This window comes from Odocoileus virginianus, chromosome 4 (assembly GCF_023699985.2).
Source record: "Odocoileus virginianus isolate 20LAN1187 ecotype Illinois chromosome 4, Ovbor_1.2, whole genome shotgun sequence".
Lineage (NCBI taxonomy): Eukaryota > Metazoa > Chordata > Mammalia > Artiodactyla > Cervidae > Odocoileus > Odocoileus virginianus.
In genome coordinates, this window is record NC_069677.1 from 11,787,156 (window position 1) to 11,803,543 (window position 16,388).

The window sequence follows — 16,388 nt, forward strand, 5'->3', positions numbered from 1 at the left end:
CCATTACCCAGGGTCCCGAGCACAGTTCCTCCAAGGCCCTCAGTGCAGGGCTGGGACCAAATCTGGCCCCTGCCCACAGGCAGGGAGGCCACTCCAGCCAGCCAAGGAGGATGAGGCCGCAAGTCAGCAAGCCCTTCCCTTAACCCAGGAAGGGCGTGTTCAGGCACCAGCATCTGACAGGCATCGTGCTTGGTCCGTTAATGTTCATTATCTCTTTGAATCCTCACACCCTGGAGGAAAAACGCTTCCACAGGAAGGTAGGAAGATTCACTCAAGGTTACATGGTTCTCTTTCTCCCCTTTCTTTTCACTTCTCTCCTATCCTCTCCCCATCTCCATTTTGGAAGTCAACAAAACATTCAACAATTTACCAGGCACCTTGTCTGTGCCACGCTAGACAGGCTCCCTGAGCATGTGGGGTACTGGGGTCAAGCAGCCCTGGCGGCTGCCTCCTCTTCTGCAGAGGTGCCTCCTCCCCTGCTGGAGAAGGGAGAGAGGACCCCTGGGTCCCTCCCAGCTTATCTGTCTCCTCACAGACACACCTGAGCCTCCTTTCGTCCTGGTTTCTCTCTGCGTGGTGCCCACAACCATGTCCTTCACAACCAGCCCACGGCCCTGAGGTTGTATTTAAGTGAAAGAAGTGAGAAGGTTAGTTGCTCAGTCATGTCCAACTCTTTGTGACCCCATGGACTGTAGCCCACCATGCTCCTCTGTCCACAGGGATTCTCCAGGCAAGAATACTGGAGTGGGTTGCCATTCTCTTCTCCAGGGAATCTTTCCGACCCAGGGATCAAAACCAGGTCTCCTGCATTGCAGGCAGATTCTTTACCATCTGAGTCACCAGGGATACATGTGGACAGACTTTTTCTTATTAAACAAAGCATGTTGCCAACTCCTGAGCTGCTTATGAGTTGCCATGGAAACAGGAAGGTGGACCTCGATGGCAGATCACAATGGAGGAAAGGTGCCTGTGAGCTGCCCACACGGCTGGGAAGTGAGGAAAGGAAAGACACTGCTCACTGTGATTCTCCCAGAAAGTCAAGCATGCCACCACTTCCCCTCCCACACTGTGTGGTGAGAATCATCTAGCACTGCCCTCCATACATGGAGCTGTAGAAATCTCCAGACAGGTAGCTGGCACACCTGACCAGACAATACCCTGAGTCCTTCTCCCCTAAACGGACAGAGCCCTGGGCCCACTCCAGAAACTGACCCACCGCTTGGCCCAGATGTCTTTCTTTTTCAAAAGGCTCCTCAGAACATTCTGGAAGCTCAAAACAAGTTAGGAACCACTTTTAGCTACTGTTAGTGTTAATTCTACTATCTGGGCTGGAACAGAACTGATTTCTTTAAAAAGTCATCAATAACCTGCTTTACTGGTTACGCTTTAGATATATTTTTGGAAAACTCTCAAAATATTTTTTTCTAAACGTTGTATGGATCCCTTTTACTTTGGGATCATTACTAATTCTAAAAGGCCTCCCCTCAGATTTTGTGACACCCAGGGACCCCTCATGTGGGAGTGGGAGTCTGTGAGACTGAGCAGGAGACCCAGCTCCCCAGATCCTGGAGAGGGTCCTGCTGGCAACTAGACAGCAGGGGTCAGCACTCGGGAAGGGATGTCATGCCGTCGGATAGGTGAGTTGAGGACAATGACCCCGAGCCAGGGTCAGGAAGCTGGGAGGACCAAGCCAGCTGCAGAGAGTTGGGACTGGCCCACCCCCAATTCCACGTGGGCAGCGGGAGAGGGCAAAGGGAAAGATTGACGAAAGCAAATTCAAGACTAAGCTCCAAGGCACTCAGGTACAGTGGGGGCTCTTGAGATAAGGAAGTAAGATGGGGACCCACCCAGGACACCGCAATCTGCCTCACAGTACCAGCTGCTGAACACTACATGCACGAGGCACCGTGCTTGGTATTTCATGAGCATCTCATCTACACACCCCAGGAGGAGGCATCCTCATTTACCAGAGAGAAAGCGGGGTTGGTGGGTGGGCTAAGGGGCTTAGTGCTGGTCACACAGCTGGGGAGGGGTGGTGCTGGACCTTGGCACATCACCTCCGAGAAGGAGAGAATGAGGCAGACGTCCAGTGTCCAGAGCTGTGTACAGAGGGAGAGGCCCAGCTCACATAGGGACCATAGGTGGGGACCCCCAAAGTTGTGACCAGAGGTTTCTTTAAACCTTCCAGCCTTGGGCTGGGGGTGAGCTGAGTCTGCAGATGGAAGGACAGGGAAGAAGAAGGTGCCAAGGGCATCAAGAATGTGGAGGTGAACATCTCTCTCTCTGAGGCTCAGAGAGAAGCCTAGTGCTTCCCAGGGGAACAACTTTGCTGGACTTGGTAAATGGAAAGCTCTGCTCCCTGCAAAGGCAGCTGGGGGTCAGAAATGAAAAAACTTACAAAGAAATAGCCTGGACCAAGAGTCCAAGGCATTTACTTATTGCAAGACTGTGGGTAGTGTCCATCTGTGAGCATAACCTTCCCCCAGGAAAACTTGCCTGCATCATGGAATTAAGTAGCAAGAGAGGGGATTAAATCTCCTGGGACTTACCAGGAGGAAGTGGAAAGGCGAAGGCCCTCAATGAGTGCTGGCAGCCAACCACTCAGGAACCAGAAATGCTCACCCATGCTGTCTGCCCAGGCTGCCTAGCTGGAGGAACAGGAAAGCCTGGCTTCTCAGCAGGTCTTGCTGGCCTTCCTCAGCCAAGCTCTGGTCTAACCAAGGACCTCACTGTCGGGCCCCATGTGGCCTAATGTCTGACTGGCTACTTGATAACCAGAGAATGGCTCAGTTTCAGCCACCAAGCTTCAGGTCCTGCTGGGCACAGGAATGCTATAAAAAGCACGCTGGGAACAGAGAGTTAATCTGTTCTGCCACCCCTCCCCTCAGAGTCCATTTCCCTGAGGGATCAGGAAAGAATCCAGAGAGCCTGTCAGGTGGCTGGAATGAGGCTTCTCTTCTCCGACCACTGTGGACTGACAGTGAAGGCCCCCCAGTTGTGGAGACTTTCCATTTCCCACTCTGAGGTTCCAGAGGATGGTTGCGGGCACAGCAGCCCTTCCCCTACCCAGCCTTGTTATCGGAACCTCATTGAGATGCTCCTGGTTCCCCCCTTGTGGCTGTTGGCCTGATTCATCCTTTCCCAAGGGCTGCCCAACCCCCACCCAGACCCACCAAATCCAGGCTGTGCAGATGCCAAGGCTACTAGCAGCTCACTGAGACAATGGGCACCGACATGAGGTGGAGAGCCCCAGGGGAGGGGACAGTAGAGGGGATGCCGTGGGAAGCCTATGACGGGGCTCACAGGGGCCTTTGTACCAGGCCTCAGTGCTGGCCGCACAGCAGGCCACTTGCATACTGATGTGTCAAAGCCACTTCATGAGAAAACCGACTTCCAGCAGCCAGGCCCACTCAGTCAGCCTTGGTTGGTATTGGGAGGAAAAAATGGAAATCACTGGATTTGGGACTTCAAGATTTCATTTAAGGATTATTTCTCTGAGGACAACCTTTGTCCCTCACCCCCTACACCTCCTAGAGGAAATCAACCCTGACTATTCATTGGAAAGACTGATGCTGAAGCTCCAATACTTTGGCCACCTGATATGAAGAGCTGACTCACTGGAAAAGACCCTGATGCTGGGAAAGATTGAGGGCAGGAGGAGAAGGCAGTGACAGAGGATGAGATGGTTGGACAGCACCACTGACTCATGTCCATAACTCAATGGACATGAGTTTGAGCAAACTCCGGGAGACAGTGAAGGACAGGGAAGACTGGTGAGCTGCAGTCCATGGGGTGGCAAAGAGTCGGACACAACTTAGCAACTGAATAACAACAACCCTACCACCTGCTTCTTTTCTGAACAGATCCCTTACCCAGAGAACACAGGACAGTCAGGGAACCACAGCCTCTGGTTGGAAGGAACCATGGAGCTGCTGCCTGACCACTCCACCTCTGCAGGAAATTCTGGTTACAGAGGTGAGACCCAAACAGAAGCCACTCGAACCCAGCTGTCCCATGGCTCCCCTCAACCCATGGGCCATGTCCTTATCCACAGGCCAGGCCCTGAGACGCACTTGATGTAGTGATAGCCCGTCTGCACTCCCTAATCCCTCTTCTCCAGTTGAGACTCAGCACCTTTCCGTTGTGCCCTGTACCCCTGCCTACTGCCTCACCATTTCCTGACTTGTCCACAATCCTCCCAATTTATGGTGCTAAGGAAGAGAAAACACCTACTGAATAACAGCCAGACACCATATTGGAACGTTCGTCCTAATAGTCGGCCCAATCCTGCCTCTGTCCCTGCCACCCTCCCCTCTATCCCCAGCCCACTCCCCTCAGCTGCTTCCCACCTGCAAAAGGGCAATACCCTCATGGACTCACCACTAATGGGGCCTCCCAAACCTTCTTCTATGTCTGGAAAACTCTGAGCTGAAATAGCGGCCCCTGTGATGAGGGGCCCTTCTTCCTTGGGGTTCCTTCAGCAAAAAGGGGGCTGAGGGGAGGCCTCCAGTTCCCCTGCCACATCAGCATGGTGGACCCCACTCAGAATAACCCACGTTTAGGTTTAATGCTCTGCTATCTGAAGTTATTTCTGAACAAGGACCCCACCTTTCCATTTTGCCCTGGGTTCTGTCCTCCGCTGCCTCCAGGGCCCTCAAGGAGCTCACCTCTGGTGGCCTGGCCAGCAGCACCCGGTCCAGTTATGATTGGTGAGTGGCCGCTGCTCTGTGCTCTGTGTGTGATTTCGACCCCACTTCATTTTGAAAAATGTTCTTAAATCTTGGTTTTCCTGCTTTATAAGTAATCTATTTTCTCCAGCTTTGTGACCTTCCCACCTTTGATAAGCTGTTCTCCCACTAGTTAATCTCAAGCCAGTAGTAAACATGAACAGATAGGAGACAGTGGGAACTTCAGTCAAGTCTTCCTCCAGCTGATGTCATCAACACTCTTAGAAAGCAGGTTTACTCAGCTATGCATCTGCCCAGCTATGCTATTGCCAACCTGTGTTACCTGTCTTTGTATTAGGATGTCATTAGAAATTGTCAAGAGACATCTTGAAACTGAGGCATCTGGTATGTGTTGTATATCTTCGCCGCCTCAGTTTCATGGTACCTATTTTTCCAAGTAAAGAGTTCTTTGGGTGTTTTTCACGCATCCTTCTTTAGCTTTCTTAACACACTGCACTAAACATCCCATCTACCACAGATCTATAGAATCCACTTACATGTATTTTTTCTGGTTAGTTCTGCCTCCTATATTTCATAATTGCCTCTTTAAACTCAGTGACTATAAGGCTTTTGTATTTAAAAACACCGTCTGGATTGACTATTCATTGCAACTGATCAAAACAACATAAATATATCACAAAATGACTAGTATTAAAAAATAAATTTTATTGGATGTGCAACTTTAATAAGATGGGGTTTTCCCCACCCAAATAGTCCATGTATATTAAAAATATGACATTACTAAATAAGATAGGGATCAGCATTGATTCTACTCCTATTTTTAATTTGGATAGATTAAACTACTCTCTCCAAAATTTATTAACGTCAATAGGAAGATGGGAATAGGAGTCTGTCACAGTAACATCACCTTATTCTATGAGTATGTTCTGAGCTAAAATGCATAATTAATTATTGAAATTTTTTAATGATTATTTATCTAACAACTTGATTAGGCCAATCTCCACCTCTCCTTTTTTTAAGAGCAAAAAGACACCTGGGGAAAAAACCTGAGTTAGAAAAAGATTTGTTATCTGGTCATTAGAGTCCTTCACTTTCTCAACTTTCATACCACATTCTGAACGGTCCCTATGCTGGGGTGAGACACCCCTGTAAGATTTGGAATGGATGCCTGTGGGTTGTAAAGTGGGTGAAGAGCAGTTGGGAAGGTGAAGAAGGAACAGAATCAATTACAGGACATGAGGAAACTCCAAAAGACCACACTGCAGTGTAAGCAACTGTGTGACCACAACCATGTCTTTCTGAGCATGGGTGTTTCCCTGGAGTCCAGGGTATGTCTGCTAATCTCCACTGTGGCCATCATTAGCGCTCATGAAAGCACAGAATATAGTCATATATCTTTAAGATCCCTATAATTTTTCTGGGTCCAATCAGATTCATTACAGAAGAGAACTTACCCTCACTGCCTTCCCATTTTCTGAGCAATGAAAGTGACAATAACGCAAAGAATGCATCTCACAGTCTGTCTGGTGTTTCTGGCAGAAATCTCTAGAAGTATGGCTGGCTCTCCATCACCACTCTGCCTGCCTATGAGCCAGTGTTTCACCTTTGTTCTCATCACCTGTATGTACATCCTCCTCTCTCCCTCAAGTCCTTAGCTTGGAACACATCTTCATATGCGATATTTCTTCCCCACTGTTTAATTATATCCACTTAAATCCAGATAAGGCAACCCATGCTCCCACCATTGTGACAAAGTTATCCATTTCATCTGATCAGATCAGAAGAGGTAAATGGTTTTCTTCATATTTTACAAAAGGGGAAAGTGAAGACCAGACTATCCAAGGCACAGAGCAAGCTCCAAGAGACTAGGAATGAAGGCCGGGGCTTTTAGGTTTCCACTTACACTCCCCCACCCAATTTCATCCCTGTCAAACAAAGATAATAATAAAAAGTTAAAGGCACCAAAGGTACCATGTCAACTTGAGGAAGCCAATGTACTGAGGGTTGTGTACTGACTGGAGTTTTTAAAAGTCCACCTGCATCTTGAAGGCACAGCACAGAGAAGGCTGAGTTGGAAGACAGAACACAAACTCCCAAAGGCCTCTAATAAGTCACAAAAGTTATCAGAGGCCAAAGCATGATGACCAATGTTAACAAGCCCAAGCACATGAGGAGGTGAGAACTTACCGTGTCCCCGATCTTCAGGCCCTCGCACTTCCTCTGACCAGGGTAGGATACACCATCCTGGCAGGTAGCAGTAAAGACGAGATTAAGATCCTCAGGCTGATCCCAGACCGACAGTTCCACTTTAGACCGGATGCTCTGAACAGAGAGAGAAGCCGGAACCACTCAGTCAAGGCTACAGCTGAGACGCTCTCCACACTGGTTCTCTGATGCCCACATGGCTTCCTCTGACTCTGGGGTCTCAAGCCAAGGCTAGAGCCAGTAGGTTAGGTTCACTGCTCCTCCCCCATCCCTTTCCTCCTCTCCACACCCACACACCATCTTACTAGGCTGGGCCTAAGGTCTCCCTCTGTGAGCTCAGAGAAGTGCTAGTGGCCCATCTGCCGCATGATAACCTCATCTGCTTCCAAGGGTGATGAGCTGTCTCTGTTCATCTCTGCAGAGCATCTCTCATCTCCACCCTCAGCTTCAGACATGGAGCTCTTCATATCTTGCCATGTGCTCTCTAGACAATGGGCCTTGCACAGGCCTGGGGTAATGGTCCTTTGCTCAACTGCTCCTCTCTTTCCTCCCCTGACCAGCTCTTTATCATTCTTTCCCAACAGCTCAGCAGGCACTTTTCCCCGGAACCCACCCTCTACTGCTCACCATCACAGCCATCCCCCATCAGATGAGGTCCACATTCATGAGCTCTCAACTACTTTCTGAGAGAATAGCATCTTATGTGTGGATTATGTCCTCAAGACAAAAGATGAAACCAAAATCAAGTTAAAATTATCCATCAAAATAGAAAAGATCAAAGACTAAAAACACCAAATGTTTGAAAGGAGTTGGGGCAACTGGGGCTCTCAAACCCTGCTGGTGGGAGTGTGAACTGGTACAACCCTCAAGAAAAACATTAGCTGGTACGTACTAAGCTTAGGTCAACCTTAGACAAGCAATTCACATCAGAACCATATCCAACAGAGATGTGTACTGACCAGCAGACACATACAAGAATGTTCACAGCAATACTGTCTGAAACAGCTAGAAACTGGAACTAACCAAATTCTTATCAATAGAACAGAATTTTTTTCCAAATTACAGTGTGCTCATGTAGAATACCATACAGTACAACAATGAATGAAACATGACTACCTGTTGCCACACAGATGAATCTCATAAACATCACACAGTCCTAAAGAAACCAGATGTGCACAGCATACAAACTATGATTCTGCTTATTTATACTATCCCCTAGGGGATAGTAATAGAAGAGGACATAGGAGTTCTGGAGGCTATAATAGTAATATTCCATTTTGGCCTAGGTGGCTCAATACTCACGGTGTATTTAGTTTGTGAAAAGTCTACACAATCTTCTGTGTATCTCCAAGTTTAAAAAATTGCCACTGAAAATCTCTGAGGAGGATATACTTTGGAGACAGAGGCCAAATGAAGTAACTGACTTGTAGTTAAGGTACACCTTACAAAGGGATTTTTTTATTCACTAAATACACTCAGAATAGCAGATTGTGCACACATTCCAAGAGACACATGGATCTCCCTCCCCAGATCAACTGACGGCCCTTCAGCCCCCCACCTCCCTTCTCAGGTGCGCTCTGGGCAACAGACTTTGGGCAGAGGAAGGCAGAAGTGCTTCTTCCTCTCCTAGGGCTGCTTATCTTTTTTTTTTTTTTTTCCTGCTGAGCATGTAGTGTTAAACTTGCATTAGTTAAATATGCAGTTTTCCCAACACATTAACAGCTTATTGAAAACAATCTCTGCAAAAAATAAGTCTCTCCCTTTGCCACAAATTGTCTAAGTGCTTCTACAACTCTAAAAATATTCTCTCTTAAATCCACTTCCTCTTCTCTTGGTAGTGCCAGCCTTCACTGGCAGGGGACTGCGAGAGTGCCACTCAGGACACACAGCTCTCCTGCTTGAACGGGATCTGTTGTTCAGTTGCTCAGCTGTGTCCTGCTCTGCAACCCCATGGACTGTAGCCTGTCAGGCTCCTCTGTCCATTGGGTTTCCCAGGCAAGAATGCTGGAGTGGCTTGCCATTTCCTTCTCCAGGGAATCTTCCTGACCCAGGGATTGAACCTTCACTTCCTGCATTGAAGGTGGATTCTTTACTGCCAAGCCACCAGGGAAGCCCTGCTGAATGTGGTTTTTTTTTGTTGTTGTTTGTTTAACAAATCTGTTCTCCCCACTGAGCTGTGAATTCCAAGGACCATAGAATATTTCTCTCTAGGACTGGACATAAACTTTTATTGAATGGGTGGATGGAGGAAAAGATGGATATTTTTAACAACAGCTATGCTAGGCAGCTTGGGCTTAGTAGAAGAAAGTTTTTGGAAGATGAGGTAAATTAAAATTGTCTATTTTAATTGTGAGTAAGTGTGAGGATGAGGCAAAGCAGTTTATCATTAAAGGGCTAGGTAGACTGAGCTATTTAAATTTCTTAGGCTTAGTCTCATGAAATGTGAAGGCCCCATGGCTCACAAACAAGACATTGGGAAGAAGCATCAGCACCTGCCATCAAGATCTGCGGAAGCTACCGCCTGGAAGCATTAACAGGGAATTTGGAGGAGGAAGGGGACACTAAGGACTGAACTCCTAGTCGATGCATCAGTAATTGTAGCAGATGGACATGGAATCTTATGTCCTACTCTGGCCATGAGACCCCTAAGCTTTGTGTTTAGATCCACAGTGTGTATTATTCTCGATCCCCATGCTGTCTCTGGAATGAGAAACACTTTAAGATGTTAGTGAGGATAGGAATTGTGGAGATTATTCAGTTCAAACTTCCCATTTTATGAAAGTGGGAAGTGAGGCCACTTAGCTGGCAGGGGCAGGCAGGATCAGAACCAGGCCTTCTGGGTCCCCCTGCAGTGCTCTCTGCAGTTACCAGGCCATACACTTCTTAACTGGAAACTGGCTCTGACCTTGGGGAGTGTAGATGCTTAGGACGTACCCTGGTTGACTCAGTCTCCCCTCAAAGATTATGAGTTTCTGGAGGGTAGCACTATGTTCTGTTCAGTTTTATCCCCAGGGGGTAGCATGATGCCTGCCACACATTAAGCTGTCTCTGTCTGTTGAATAAATGAAGGAAGGAATAAGTGGCTGGGGTACAGGATACAGTAGAAAATCAAAGCCACAGCCAATGCAGTTGTGATGCATGAAAATGTTATCTGTCACTCCTGAAATTCAATGAACTCCTCCCAAATTTGCCTCTGAATATGATTCCTTATCCCTCACACCCTAGAACAAGTAGACAACATCAAGAAGTTTAAAGGCTGTTAAATATCCAGGCTAGGTGACATCTGCAATCGTTTTAAGGCAGGCCAGCTGTGGAGCGGGAAGAGCAGACTGTATGGCAACAGCGAAAAGAGAAACATGTGCTCAGCAAGGAGGCCTGAGCCAGCCTCCACATGCAGCTCTAGTGGTGTCCAGCACACCCTGTTCTTGCTCATCCTGGAAAGGGAGCCCCAGAATTTCTCTCCGAGTTCAACCCTTCCTTTGTCTATGTGACACAATGCTGGTGTCGTGTGTACGCACATATGTGTACCCAGTGCCCTACCTCCGAGCTCTGGAAGGAAACCCACTGTACAGCAAAGCTCCACACCGGGGATCCCTCACAAGGAGGAATCTGGCATAGCAAGAAAAAACGTAGAAATCAAAGCCCAGAGGTGCAGACTTGCCACCATGAAAGCTGAGAACAACAGACTGGGTTCTACGAGCCGTTCCATTAGACACGCCCTTTCTGCTCGCTCCCTCCCCAGCCTCGAGGCACGCCACTTCGTCTGCCCTGCGTGCTCCACTGCAGCCCCTTCAGGATGTCCCCGCCGATGGTGTGCCAGCGCCGGGGGAGGCACGAGTCCACACCACGCTTAGTCACGCCTTGTGTGACTCACAGGAAATCCACCACGAAGTGCGGAGGCGGGAAGGTGACGCCGAGGAACGCAAACAGTCCGGTTGGAGCCGTGCCCTGACCCTAACCGGGTAGAGAAGCAGGTGAAAGGATAACCAGAGCCCCTACCACAGGCCAAAGTACACACAAACACACGGGCCCATGCAGGCTCAAATCCAGGAGACGTGTGGGCGGCTGAGGCCCAGTCCTTACCAGAAAGGACCGCAGCCAATGAATCAGGTGTTAATGGACACGGAGCACCAATGTGCCCCCAACACAGCTTCCACCAACTACACTTTGCTCTGAATACCTTGCTGTTTCACATTTCTATATTTAATGTATTCCTTTAAAATTTCCACTGAAGGAAAGAGCAGAAGTAGGGAGTGACCAAGGGTCCCAACTTTTTAGGGTGACAGACACGTTCACTGTGGCGATGATTTTATAGGTGTGTACAAGTGTCAAAACCTTATCAAAGCATGCACTTTAAATCTGTACAGTGCATTATAAATTACAGTTTATTAATTACTTCTCAAGAAAGCTGTTTTCATTTTCCACTGAATTTGAATAGCTACTTTGGATCGTATTCCAGAAATGCCCATTTTATTTATTTATTTATTTTTTAGAAATGCCCATTTTAAAGGGCGGGTTTCACGCATGCACTCTGGAGTCACAGAGTCTGGTTTCCTAACATGTTTCCTTATAGACACACCAATCTAACTCAGGGTGCAGCTATAGTCCTGGATCCATAGAGGTCCTCGGGGGCTCACTCTGGGTTCCAAATGTAGCCTCTGCCTGGAATAGATCTTTACTCTGCCAGTTCCCGAATCCTCAGCCACAGAGAGGGCTCCCTGCTCCCCTCCAGACCTCTGCCTAACCCACGCCCCTGGGTTTCCATTAAGAAAGCAAATTCATCTGTCCTGAGTCCTGCTCAGGTCATTGCACTGTGCCTCAGAGGGAGAACAGCTCTGAGCGTCTACGAGATTCTGCCTGGGGATCCACTACCAAGGCTCCATGCATCTGGTCTGCACTGGACCCGCACATGGTTGTGGATGTGCAGACTGCTCAGCCAAACAGAGCACTGACTGAGCATAGCGCTTTTCCCAGCTCTGGTGAGCACCAGCTGCTAGTTCTACAGAACAGGGTGTCATGATGCCCTTCTTTATTAGACCCATGAGGAGCAGAGGGTCTGGGCCTTGGACAGGAAACGCTTCCAGGGGAGCCCTGGAGCCCTGGCTGCCAGCTACCCAGGATGTCAGAACTCAGGAGCTGACTGAGCAATCAGTCCAGGGCAGGTCTCTGGCTCTCACTCTGACCTCCCCTGTTTGTGTCCAGAGCTTGAGACCCTGGGTATCACAGGGAGGGGGGCCCTTGGGTCAGTGGTGACATGGGGCAGGCCTGGCCCCTCCCTCACACACACCCTGCTCAGACTCCCTTACTACATTACACCTCCACGCACTGCAGGAATCTGAAAACCACAAAGCGTAGCTAACCTGGAAACCCGGTCTCACTGGGCTCTGTGCTGGCCACTGGTCACGATGAAGATTTAAGGTCAGAGATCAGAAAAGAGGATGTTAGTGTGAGAGGGGTGAGTTAGGAAAGGAGAAGGAAGTCCAGTTTCTCTCAACAGGAAGTTCCAAGAATGAGGATCAGAGTATGTATGAGAGAAAGAGGACCCTTAGCTGCACAGAACTGGGGGATAGGTAGGGGGAAGAGGGAAAACCTGCCCCAACTCCTCACTGCCACCCACTCACCGCCTTCAGCAGATCAGGAGAGGGCTGGCACCCTACGCTCCTGGCCCTCTGTAACCAGGGGTATTACTATAGCCCCTGGTCTAGCACAGCAGCATTTTGTGATGCAAAATAAGGCTACCACAGTAGGAAACAAATTCAGCTGGAAAGACAGAGCTCCAAATGTGCATTTGTAAATCATTCGTGGGAAAGTAAGATGGTTTTTCTAATACCATGTCATGCCAGCACAGTTGATTATATTCCCAGGTTAGCCCACAGGTCTATTCTACATGATAGAGCCAGCTAAACTACATTTACTCTATGTAGAACTTTGTTTTTAACAGGCAGATGCACTCTGAATTCTGACTCGGGAACCACCAGGCCTCATGAGGGGCTGGGTGGGCGCTGGAGGCTTCACAGGGAGGGGCATATACGTGCCAGCACAAGAATCGGGGATTGACATTTTCCCGAGGAGAGGAGTTCTGCATCAAACACTTCTTGGGTGTTAGGAATGGAGGGAGGGCGTCGGAAGGAGAGAGGTTTGGGAATCGCAGATGACTGGCTTGGGATGCAGCAGTGACCCCCTAAACCATGTCCTAAGGCACTGTACTTATTACTACAGCAGAGCCAGGCTAATGGAGTTACAATAGCACAGTATTTAACAGCCCCGCAGCCTCCCTCAAAAAGGACCTCAATACAATTAGAGCCTAAGCAAGGAGGCAAAAGTCCTACTGGTGACTCTTCTTGGATTCTTCTGACCCATGTTAGTCTGCAGCTCAATGTGGAGCTCCAGGAGCCTGGGGAATTTCAGTCCTGCTGGGAGGTGAGCAGTGTGCCCTGCTTCTCACTTCTTGCCACAGGAATACAGTGGCAGGATGGCCCAGGCAACTGGATGGGTAAAGAGCACCTGTACCCACCACCCAGATGTGGTGCCCTAATGGGGACCAGGGCTACCAAAAAGTCAGAACCCAAGCACATCCAAGGGCCACCAGCCAGAGACTTACTGAGCCATTTGCTGCTTCACTGGGATCCGCTTACAATGTGAGTCAAGGTGGCAGGGCTGAGGGGAGACAGATGCACAGGCAGGATGCCTTCTCTACCCCGAATCCAAATGAAGGAGGAAGGCGCCAAACTCAAGAGGCAGGAGACAAGACACAGAACCAAGTACCCCAGCACAATGGTGCCCTTCTGACCCGAGTCTGCACCAGCTCCTGGAGCCTCAGGGGGAGAGGGTGGGGGTGGGGGTGAAGGTGGGAGAAGAAATCGGTGACTTACGTTGTATGCATTGATAATCAGTTGAAGTATATTTTTGGAGTCTCCGTGTAAAATCTCCACAGTTGTTCCAGGTATCAGGGCTGTAAAATTCTTGGGGAAAAAAAAAAAAGAAAAGAAATGAGCCCATTTTGCCTTTGCATCCTGTCAAACAGTGAACACTGCCCTACTGAGCTAGAATGGTCAGGGCCCTCAGCACTGCTTTTGCCACTCACTGGCACCAAACTCAGAGATGCCACAAGTCGAGGCAGAAATCAGCACAAGGGAATGGAGTTGTCGCAGCAGCTGTGGGATCTTGGTTCCTCAAGGTCTGAATAAGAAGGGTCTGACAAGATCTGTTCCTAAAGTGTAATGTCAGGCTGCTTCCTGGAGACCCCTCCTCTCTGGCATGTAATGGAAAATGCTCTGAAATTCCACTCTCTAGTGTCAATATAGGGAGTCCTGGTGGCTCAGTGGTAAAGAATCCTCCTGCAATGCAAGAGATGCAGGTTTGATCTCTGGGTCAGGAACAGCCCCTAGAGTAGGAAATGGCAACCCACTCCAGTATTCTTGCCTGCCAGAAGAGCCTGGCAGACTACAGTCCATGGGTTTGCAAGAGTTGGACACGACCTAGTGACTAAACCACCACCACCACCAGAATCAACATATTCTCAATGTTCTTGTCCTCTCTTCTAGACTACGAAGGTATTCCCAAGTTTCCGTTCAAAAATGCCCTCAACCAGTCCAGGAAGAGTGAAAGAGGAAACTCTGCCAATGGTCCCCAAGACAGTCTCTTCTTAGGAGGGAACTGAATGGGGATGGTGCCTTCCAAGGAGGTCTGGTATCTCTGGGTGAAGTCCTTGGCAAAGTAGGCGGCCTTGACATGGCTGCCTTTCTTCTTTCACAGGTACCAAGGCCTGTGTATGTCACTTGCTAAAGTGACAGAAACATCTAGAAATACCCGCCACCCTCAGGCTGCCTTGGACTGGACATGCCTCCCCCCTCAGTGAGGCGTGCTTGGTTCTGAGCAATGCTGGCCTAAACCAAGGTGGGTCTTCTCCCTCCTGAAGCATCTGGAGTACATCCACGCAACCACCTCTCTAAAAATGGTCCCTGTAAATGGCCATGTCCTATCCTGCTATCTTCACTATCAAAGACAAAAAAAAAAAATCTCCTTGTTTTCATCTAAAATTGATTCAAGCTAAAAGAAGATAAGAACTTAAGAAGATGTAAATGGCATTTTATCAATGATAATCTCAGGCAGGCGCAGTGGAAAACACACCTTCGGACAAAGGTTCTCTTGTGGATATTTAAGAGCAGCAGAGAGAGGGGACTGGGGTGACTGTTCTAGAGGTGGGGATGAACTTCTCATGACCTCTCATTTCAAAGGATGTCAGAGGTGAGTTGGGCTTCACACCCAGCTCACATGAACACTCAGGGAGCAGCCTGCAGGAGAGTTCTAGTGAAAGGCAACTTCCCCGTGTTCGCAGGGAGGAGCATATTCATGAGGGGGGAGTACAGTGGTGGCCCATGGGATGACTGGGGAAAGTCTAGTAACAGACTCATACAGACCGCTCTGTGCACTCAAGACACTTACTGCTTTCTTTGGAAATTCCTGCCCCAGACTAAGCCACTGGTCCCCCATACTCTGCAGGAAGGCATACAAACTCTGGATGTAGCCTGACTAGATACCTAGTTTTCTCTCTGCACATTTTCCTTTTATATCTTCCTTCCCTACTCCCTGGGTGTTTCCATTTCATCATCTGAAAAACAGGAATTGATACTGTTTCCCTCATTATCAAATTAGAAACCATATGTTTAACTCACTTGGTATGCTCTGCTATATGAATGCTTAAGAGCTTCCTTAACACTATCATTTTCCACTAGATCAGGACAGAACTATATTCCACCCTCCTTTGGATCTCTGCCCACACAGAGCAGAGCTGTTAACACTCCTCACACAGCCACCCCACACTACACCTGGCCCCACATTCCATTCTCCCATTCATCTCTGAGTCAGCAGGGCCCCCAGATTCAGGCCACCAGCCTCCCTCACTCCCTTCCAAGTGTACCTTATAGAGCATATAGTGGTTTTTCGTCACTGCAAAGATGAGGTTGATATTGTTCTCTGCCAATTTCTCTCCAAGCAACGCAAGGGATGGATAGTCCTAGGGCCAAGGCAAAAGTCAAGGCTGTAACATTTCTTGCAAGTAGAGACACTAGCACCTGGCTCCAACGTGCACTCAGCAGCTCATCACCCATGCAGATAATAAGCATCTTCCCCTAGCAGCCCCTTAATAGCTACCCCCTGGGCAGCTCCTTACTGAGAAGCTGTGTAGGGAAGACTCTCCAGGAAAGGACCCTCTGGCACCCACCAAACTAGACTCACTCCTCCTGCCCCTCTCAACCCAGAATGGAGAAGTGATGAGTGGAGGTCTCCCACACTTGGCTCGTGTTTCCATCCCTTCTGCAGAAATGCGACAGAGTGGGGAAGCCAGCAAAAGAGCAGTGACCACATCCTACCATCAGCACCTGTTTGTCCTCTCTCCTCCAAGACTTTCTTCCTGATCTCCTCGCCCTATTTTCCTTTTCCCATGCCCAGTGTTGGGCCTGCCAATGTCCTGTATAGGTTCTGCTCAGTCCTCTC

General features: G+C 48.8%; 1 protein-coding gene and 1 long non-coding RNA gene across 2 annotated transcripts in view; one reads left to right on the forward strand and one right to left on the reverse strand.

The window, feature by feature from the left end:
* Window positions 1-16,388, reverse strand: part of ITGB5 (integrin subunit beta 5) — a 111,872-nt gene that overhangs the window by 30,803 nt on the left and 64,681 nt on the right. Inside the window, exons 7-9 of the mRNA XM_020899515.2 lie at window positions 15,814-15,909; window positions 13,766-13,855; window positions 6,876-7,010 (exon numbers count right to left, since the gene is read on the reverse strand). Of these exons, the coding sequence (XP_020755174.2) occupies window positions 6,876-7,010; window positions 13,766-13,855; window positions 15,814-15,909 (321 nt within the window). The remainder of the gene's footprint in view (window positions 1-6,875; window positions 7,011-13,765; window positions 13,856-15,813; window positions 15,910-16,388) is intronic.
* On the forward strand, window positions 968-4,685 carry LOC110140865 (uncharacterized). The gene is made up of 3 exons (XR_011487227.1): window positions 968-1,129; window positions 1,489-1,637; window positions 3,864-4,685. It is a non-coding gene; the product is annotated as an uncharacterized lncRNA (long non-coding RNA).